Source organism: Dendropsophus ebraccatus, chromosome 9 (assembly GCF_027789765.1).
Source record: "Dendropsophus ebraccatus isolate aDenEbr1 chromosome 9, aDenEbr1.pat, whole genome shotgun sequence".
NCBI classification, from domain to species: domain Eukaryota; kingdom Metazoa; phylum Chordata; class Amphibia; order Anura; family Hylidae; genus Dendropsophus; species Dendropsophus ebraccatus.
The window spans coordinates 88890840-88900277 of record NC_091462.1 but is presented as its reverse complement, the minus strand read 5'-3'; the positions used below and the strand labels follow the sequence as shown (position 1 = coordinate 88900277).

Here is a 9438-nt window from a genome sequence, read left to right as displayed (position 1 = left end):
AAGGTGGACTATTTGGATGTTAGTAGCAGCAGTAATCTGTATTGATCGCCTCTTTCCTGGGCTGTGATACATTGAAGACACTCATGCTCTATCCAGATGACAGCTTGCTTTATTAAGGAATGTTGTCACTTTAGCCAGAGGGTGGTGCAAGGAGCAGGCGGAATCACTGCTCAGATTGTGCTATATTCTGCACAGCAGCTTCTAGGGAAAGCAGGTTAGAAGCAGAGATGCTGGATTCCACATGCTCTGCCTGCTCCTGCAATGGGCTACTGCAGCTAACAGGGACTTTGAGCAATGCCAGCTGAGGAGGCCAATAAACTGGGCTGAAGGGTGCCAGACCAGAGAAGATGGAGCTTCCTGCAGATCTGGAAGAGGAGATCAGTCTGCAGGATAATAATTCCCAGATTTTTCACAACTTTTCTTCCTTTGGTAGGTAGTTGCATGAATGGATTGGATTGCAGTCTGTGTTGCTTGTCCTATGCCTATCTCTGTATTGTCCTATACAGGCACAGAGGGGGATCTGCATTTCTACAGTCCTGTATTATTCCTGATGTTATATTATGTGCAGAGCATTGCAGGGGCAGTGGAGATTCATTTGTCCAATTGTCTTACAGAATGTAGCAGAGAGGAGTTTGAGGTTTGTTTTAACTCATTATGATATCCTATGTTTTACATGGGACTGCAGGTAGAGAATTCTCTTTGCAAATGATACGTTTTATCATGGATCTTAAACTGTAAAAGAAATGTTAATTCAAGTACAAGTGACAGCAGAGCTTACCATCCAATTTCCATGCTATTCATACTGGGACCAGTTCAGTAAGTATATTCACTACTTGCTATGTGTCTATATCATGTACAAACTGCCATGTATCCTACTTTCTCTCTGTCCCCTATACCTCTCTATCACCTCTTCTGTAGTACTATACTCTATTGCTTATGCAGTCAACCTTCATCAGATGTCATGTATTAGTGACATATAATAGTAAAGCTATTGGAGCCTTCACCTCGTTGAGACGGACGACTCAGTTGACTGAGGACAATGAATAAGGGAACACATGTCACTATTATATACATCTTAGTAGCTATTGTTATCCTGAGGAGAATCCCTTAGGTTATCATATAGGGTATCTTCCCATAGCTGTAAGTGAGAATGTGAATTTCGGTGCGAACGCACAATGATTTACTCAATTGGGAATTCCGAATGAAGATGAGAGGTTTTTCTTCAAGAGCAGATCTCATTTTCTGGAGATCACTAATACACCAGCTTTAGAAAGTCAAGTACTGTATGTGGTTATATGTGAATACAGGATCACCGAATACACCGTACACAGCGAATACAGGATCACTTGACTTATACATAGCAGTTTTGTTAAGTAAGACTTTTAGAGTTAAAGGGGATGTCCGGCCACTTAAATTTTTTTTTAGGCATCTCAGAATGTTGTAAAATAATGAAGGATGTCATACTCATCTTACTGATCCCATTCCACTCCAGTCCTGATGCTTCTTGGTTCCCATGCCGGTATCTACTTCCTGGTCCCTCGCGACCCAGACATCACAATGTAGTAGTCTGTGACTGACTCCAGCGGTCACATGTTTATGAGGAACCAGGAAGTAACGGCCAGCGGAAGTGCTGGCACGGGAGGAGAATGGAATCAATTCTTTAAAAAAATAAATGATCTGTTTTGGGCTTTAGTTCCCATTTACTGCAATTTTCTGCATGCCATATAAAATGCTGACAGTTGCTCCTCAGCATTGGGCAGCAGTCACTTGCTCCGCATGTGATGGTAATTTATAGATTGTAAGCTCTAGGGCTTTCACTGCTTGTGCTTGACTTAATGGTTACATGTATATCTCTGTCATGTCTGATTTTGTCTACAGATGTAACCCCCACTAACTACGGAATATGTTGGCGCTATCTAAATATTAATAACCAAGAGAGAGTTTGTTGTTGACCTTGATATGTATAGATGGTTGGGTTCTCTTCTCCCTAGTCCTCACTTATTTTAAGGGGGAGTTCCTAGTACTGAGTATGCAGAAGGGGGCTACAACAAGCCATTCTGCATCAACCAGGCATTTAACTTTAGGGCTATGGCAGCAAAAGGAAATTTTGACATTGGTATAAATATGCATCTTCCCCTTCCAGCCATCCCCAATGATATGGCACTGTATTCATATATAAACAGTGATTTTCAGAAAAGGAGATCTGCTGTTAAAGAAGAACCTTTCAGCTTTATTTGAAATTCCCGAGGACGGAACAAACCGAAATTCACATTCTCACTTACAGCTATGGGGAGATACCCAGTATGATAACACTAGCTGCTTAGTTGTGTATACTAGGGATAACAAGGGACTTCTGGGCTCCCAAAATCATTGCCCTTAGTCAAATGAGACATTTAAATCACTGAGTCGTCTGTCTTAATGGGACAGAGGCATCAATAGTGAAGACTTATAGATCAATAATACAAGACATTTGATGAAGATTGGATAGGTAAGGAATAGGGTATGGTAATAAGGAAGAGGTGATAGAGAGGTATAGGGGTATATGGGATGCATGGCAGTTCATACATTATATTGGCACATTTAAATGGTGAATATACTTTCTAAATTGGTTCCTGCATAAATAGCATGGACATCAGATCGTAAGCTCTGCAGACACAAGTACTTGAGTATCTTCAGTCTACCAACTGCTGTATTCTTATACCAATGTAAGAGAACTGCCATCTTCCTACAGCATTTATAGAGGTAATTACAGTCATAATCAATGGCATAAATATACATAGAATTAGTGTAATGGGATATAGACTGCCTTCATAATAAACTATGCGGAGAGGGCAAGAGAATTGCTCCATATTGTCAACAAATTATCTTGTAAAATAATTTAAATGTAACATATTTCATGGTGCGGTACATAGATTGTTATCCTTTACATTGGCCCCTGTCCTCACTAGGATTTACCATTTAAAGGGGTACTGTGGCCCGGGGGTATTTTTAAGCTATGGCCGGGGAGGGGGTGGTTATAGACGCGGCGGTCACTTACCTCCCCCATTCCAGCGTCGGGTCCCGGATCGCGCCACCCCATACACCCGTCCCACGGCTGCTTCCTGGTGTGAGCTGCGGCATGAGACGTGACAATTTAAGGTAGCTCAGCCATTCAGCGGCTGAGGCGGGACTCTGCTAAGGCCGCTGAATTGCTAAGCTGCCTTGAGACGTCACGTCTCATGCCGCAGCTCACACCAGGAAGCAGCCGCGGGTTGGGTGTACGGGGCGGCGCAATCCGGGACCCGGCGCTGGAACGGGGGAGGTAAGTGACCGCCGCCGTCTATAGCCACCCCCTCCCCTGCCATAGCTTAAAAATACCCCCGGGCTGGAGTACCCCTTTAAGCTTCAAAATCAACCTGTCAGTATATTTTTTTGTTATTCTTGGCTTCAAGGAGAAAACCATCAAAATCACAGAGACAACATACAAACTCCCTGCACATGTTGGCTGTGTCTGAACCCAGGACCACAAGAGTCCTGACCACTGCGCCACCATGGGTCTTTGCTCAATTATTCCCAGATTGTCTAAAAAAAAATCTTTGGAGGAGATTTTAAAGAATATAGAAGGATGCAGAATATACTTTTGAATAAATCATTTTCAGGATGGGAGCACTTCTATATATCAGTTTAAATCAGTTTAGTGCTCAATAAAACCTACTTACCTATTGTATTAGTAGAAAGCAATAGTGATATAGCGGCAAAAGGCAGAAGAAGCCATAAGTAAAGCACTCTTGCTATTTGGATTATGATAAAAGGCTCATGTCTAGGTTGAACCAGTAAAACTAAGTGATGTATATTGCAAGCACTTTATCGTGACAAAGGGAGTCCTGTGATCCTACACTGGAGGAGATTTATAAATGTACTAGTATTGTGTCTCGATATGGTGCAAAAACCTCACATTCATCCAAAAATGACCTATTGTTTAAATCAAATATTTATGTTATACTAAATTTTTGGTGATTTTTTTTTTTTTTAATATATGTTTTAAAATCACCCTGAAAACTTCGATTTCGATTCTGACCAGTAGGCCTAAAACTAAGCTGACAACGAGTAAGATACTGTAGCTGGCACTACCATATAGTTCACGTTAGCACATGGAAACATAAATGATGCAGGCAAAGGAATGTGTGTAATTTATTTTACGGTGGTGCTCACTCCTAATTGAAAAATTAAGTAGGTATAATTCCACAACGAATAGAAAAAAGGAAAAAATAGGAGGGCACTCACCGTTAAAATTTAACTTTTATTTCGTATCTTTAAAAATCGTCCATTAGGTCAGGTACGAGGACGCCAGCTCCGGCGTGATTGTGAGGGGCGTGACAGCTGTTTCACACGTGATTCGTGCTTCTACAGACGCGTCTGTAGAAGCACGAATCACGTGTGAAACAGCTGTCACGCCCCTCACAATCACGCCGGAGCTGGCGTCCTCGTACCTGACCTAATGGACGATTTTTAAAGATACGAAATAAAAGTTAAATTTTAACGGTGAGTGCCCTCCTATTTTTTCCTTTTTTCTAAAACTAAGCTGAGACTTCTTGTTTTGTACAGATGACTTCCCAGCAGTGTCCTCCTTATAATCACAGACAGGAGTACAGTGAGAGGTGACACCACTAAATAGATAACAGGTGATGGAATTACCTTCATAAAAGGTGACTGAGTACACCCAGAAGCCTTTCTCATTCATCTGAACAGAACTAGAGACGAGTTCAACTCCGAGTCCGATTGTTCGGCCTTTGAATACCATGGGCTGAAGATGTTGGAGTCTGGGAAAACATGGATACAGTCTATGGCCTATGCCTGTATTCTTGTTTTCTCAGGCTCTGTAAGGCTACATCTAAATTCTTCAGCCACAAGTATTCAAACGCCGAAAGATCAGACTTGAGTATGCGCGAGTTGCACTCATCTTTAAATGGGACACATCCTGTCTATTGTGCTTATGGTCCATAGGGCTTGCTGTATAGGATTTCTCTAAATGCTGTTAAAACAGCCCAGACAAGATGGCTGCCCCTATAATAAAGAACAAATAATTTAAATAAAAGAAATTGTGATAAGAAAATAGAAACAGATTTAAAAAAAGAACAAGTTTACTTCAAAAATATTTATGTTATATATGACCTCTAAAGTGTATCTGACACAGGCCATAGAGACACATCAAAAGTATATTATTCAACCTACATCCTGGAATAGTACTCTTACTGCTTAGACAAGAGCTTCTACCCAGCCCATACACTACCCTCACACACAAGTCTTTACTTCTTCTACTACCTCCAGCCTCAAAAGTCTGAAGTATTGTTGTATTTTTCACTAGCACCTGTTAGAAATGTTTTTCTTGTTATATTGTGTATTGCACTGAAGCTTTTCCAAGTAAAGTTAAACCATTGTTTAAGTTGGGATTAATCTCACACCAGTTCTACCAATGTCCGAACCCGTGTGTCCGGGGCTGGGTTCTACCACTCCTGGCCTTTGTGACAAGTTGCTCCAAAATGCTAGAGTCCACCAGCTGCACCAAACACCTGCAACCATCGCCCCAGGCCATGCTGAGATGTTTTGTATCATGCTTTCCCCTCTTAGAATAAGAATTATCAATTTCATACATATAGTATATCAATTTGTCAATTTATCAAAATGTTGTAACCAACAAATGTCATATAGTGCAAAGGTAGCTCTGCTGCAGAATTTTCCATTTCGCTCTTTAGAAATATCATTGTACATTGTGCACCAGCTCACAGCTGTCAGTAGATGTCATGAGTTTTTCTGTCTAGAAAATGTCACCTGTGCATGGTACTAACACTAACAAAAGAAAAATATATACCGTCACCTACCCAACCAATTTAGATCCAGGACACTCGGAGGAGCAGTGTCTAGCTAAGTTTTCACCCTTTATACCACTCTAGGATGTGGGAGCTGGACTGCTGTTTGAGGGCATCAGGCTTGCCAAAGCATGGTCCTAGTGTGGGCAGCTGTCCCTGCAGACTAGGTGACTCCTGGAATAGCACCAATAAGTCAGACAGTAAAGTGTAATCCTGGTCTAGCACAGAAGAGCCGGTACTGCTTACAGGGATTAGGTAGAGGCATGTCAAGAGCAGGTAAGAGGGATCAAGGCAGACGGCACATATTCTGGGTCAACAATCTGCGTTGTTCACAGGAAATCATGCCAGTTAAAAGGAACAAAACTGTAAAATCCTGAGTGGGGAGAGGGTGAGGGGGACATAATAAAGAATTATACTTACCTGTCCCTGTGCTGCCGCAGTCACAACACCACCAATATTCTGACAGACTCTGATCTCCTGTTTTCCTCCAGTTCCTGTGTTGTCACGATCTGCTACCCGTGAGTAGGAAATACCCACTCAGCCAGTCAGTGACTGCAGCGGTTTCCTATCCGTGGTCCATCACTGACTTGCTGAGCGCCATTTCTCAGCCAAGTTGTGATGTTGCAAGAAGCCGGTGGGAGTCCGTGAGTAGGGCAGCTGTGGGGGCACAGGGACGAGTAAGTATAGTTCTTTATGTTTCCCCCACCCCCTGCCTGCCCAAGATTTTTACATTTCAGAGTTCTCTTTTTATGAAACCATTTCTTGGGACATGACAGGTCCATTCCACCTGACATTTCTCTGTAACCAGATATTGGTATGGACGCCATCTGAAAATGTCCTTTGTTAACTCTTCTCAAATACGTTCCTGTTTTCGGCTAAATGGATTGTCCCATCATGAATGAAAGATTCCTTCCATATTTTGGACACATGGACCCCATAGTAGGTTTCTGCGGCACTATTAGAATGGAGAGCTTAGTATTCCTGTAGTAGGGTATGGCCCAGCATTAGGGGTGCTGTGCCTATCAATAGAGTTGTCTTTCTTATGTGAATAGATCCTTAGAAATATAAATGAATTATTATTTTGATTTGCAAGTTTTATCTGAATGTATGTATGTAAAACTAGCTTACATAACACAAAATGTGCACATTCAATATTATAAAGTTATAGTATAGTTTTCTAACATCATGTCCTTCTTGTTACAGATCCCAGTGGCAATGTCGCCTACGCCAATGTAATAATGCCAACTGTCTTTGGAATCATTTGTTTGCTTGGAATTATTGGCAACAGTGTTGTCATCTATACCGTCTTCAAGAAATCCAAATTCCGGTGTACCAGCAGTGTTCCCGATATTTTTATCATTAACCTTTCAGTGGTAGACCTACTCTTTCTCCTTGGGATGCCCTTTCTGATTCATCAGCTCCTTGGTAATGGTGTATGGCATTTTGGAGAAACCATGTGTACACTAATCACAGCGCTGGATACCAACAGTCAGTTTACAAGCACTTATATACTCACAGCCATGTCCATAGACCGATACCTTGCGACGGTTTACCCATTTACATCAGCAAAGTATAGGAAGCCACCTATAGCCATCATGGTCATTTGCATCTTGTGGGTGCTGTCCCTTCTAAGTATCACTCCAGTATGGATGTACGCTAGACTTATTTCGCTTCCTGGTGGAGTTCTGGGCTGTGGCATCACCCTACCCAATCCAGAAAGTGATATTTATTGGTATACCTTGTATCAGTTCTTTTTGGCCTTTGCCATCCCATTCGCTGTTATCTCATTAGCGTATAGGAGAATTCTGCTAAAAATGGCTTCCTCGGAAGCTCTCACAGCTCAAAGGAGCTCCAGGATAAGGACGAAGAAAGTGACGCGGACAGCCATAGCCATCTGCTTGGTGTTCTTCATCTGTTGGGCTCCGTTTTACGTGCTGCAGATAATTCAACTAGTCATGGAGCAGCCCACCCTTGCCTTTCATTATGCTTATTGTGTGGCTATCAGTATGGGTTACGCTAATAGCTGCATCAACCCTTTCATCTATATTATCTTGTGTGAAACCTTCAGGCGGAGGTTTATTGTTTCTGTCCGACCGGCAGAAGACCTTCCACCAGGCAGGATCAGGATGAAGTTTGGCACAGATCCTCCTTCAGGTAGTGGTCAACCATTGCTCCACCTTGTTCCTGTCTCCTCTGGGAGCTGAGGAAACGGCTGTAAAAAGTGACTTCTACTAACCTTGTATATTCACCATGGTGAATATCATAGTAATGTGGTTGTAACTAAAGTTGTGGAACCCCCTGCCAAGGACATCTTTTGGCTTATCATACTTTGGATTGCTTTTCATTGCTGTACACTTGTTTAAGTGTAAAAAACAACAACAACTTTACTGCCTTTTTGGTACATTTTGGCAGCTCGCACTTTCTGCACACTGTGAATGTAAAGTGTCTTTGCTCATAAAAAAGAGTTTAATTTGGATATGGCTACTGTTATCCCGCGGCTCCTTATTTGTGCACTTGCCATGGCCACAGCAAAACAAATGACGATTGATTCTTTTATTGAATTATTTTTTTTCACAGCTGGTCCAAATGTATTTCTCAAGTGTATTTTGTGTTGATTTATGGCAGCTGAGCCAGTCTATCATAGAGAACCATATTTCACAAATACACATAGGTGACAAAGATATTAAAGCTCCGTGAATCATTAAAGGGCACTACTAATGTAAGGGTGCATTGACAGCTGGCCTTGTTAGGGTCCATTTACACAGAAAGATTATCTGACAGATTCTGCCAAAGATTTGAAGCCAAAGCCAGGAATGGATTTGAAAAGAGGAGAAATCTCAGGCTTTCCTTCATGACCTGTTCTCTGTTTATAGTCTGTTCCTTGCTTTGTCTTCAAATTTTTGGCAGATAATCTGTCAGATAATCTTTCTGTGTAAATGGATCCTTATGCTGGGTTTACACGGAGCGATTATCGGGCGAATTTTCGCAATAACGATCGAATTCGAACGATAATCGTACGTGTAAATGCGGCGAACAATCGAAAAATCGTTCATTTTGATCTTTTAACAGGTTCTTAAATCGTCATTCGTCGTTCGCAAAAAATTCGCTGATCGTTCCGTGTAAACAGTCGTTCACCGATTTTTCCTATGTGTGAGATAGGCTTAAGCGATTGCAAAACGATCGCAAAACGAATTTTCTGTACGATATATCGTACAGTCTAAACGCTGATCGTTATAAAAAAAAAATTGTTACTTCAAAATCGTTAATCGTACGATCGGGCGAATTATCGCTCCGTGTAAACCCAGCATTATCCATATTGGTTAACCAATTTTAGTTACAAATGTGCCTCAGTAGTAAAAGGTAAAGTAGTAAAAGCCGATCAGTCATCAGCTATAATCAGTGTTCCAGTTCCCTGCAGTGCCACCACAGGGGATTAAAAGTATTACTCAGTTACTATTGAAATCAATAAGGTGTGTGTATAACATACAGATATTAGATAAGAGCACAACTAGATCATGCTCGAGTCTGATCATTCGGCATTTAAATACCGGTGGCTGAAGAAATTGGATGCAACCCTAGGGACTAGAGATGA

General features: G+C 41.6%; 1 protein-coding gene across 1 annotated transcript; it reads left to right on the top strand.

Moving 5' to 3' along the window:
• The first annotated feature begins 347 nt into the window (after positions 1 to 347).
• On the top strand, positions 348 to 8050 carry LOC138800381 (melanin-concentrating hormone receptor 1-like). The gene is made up of 2 exons (XM_069982015.1): positions 348 to 429; positions 7050 to 8050. The coding sequence occupies exons 1-2, from the start codon at positions 348 to 350 to the stop codon at positions 8048 to 8050; spliced, it is 1083 nt and encodes a 360-aa protein (XP_069838116.1).
• The last annotated feature ends 1388 nt before the right edge of the window (positions 8051 to 9438 follow it).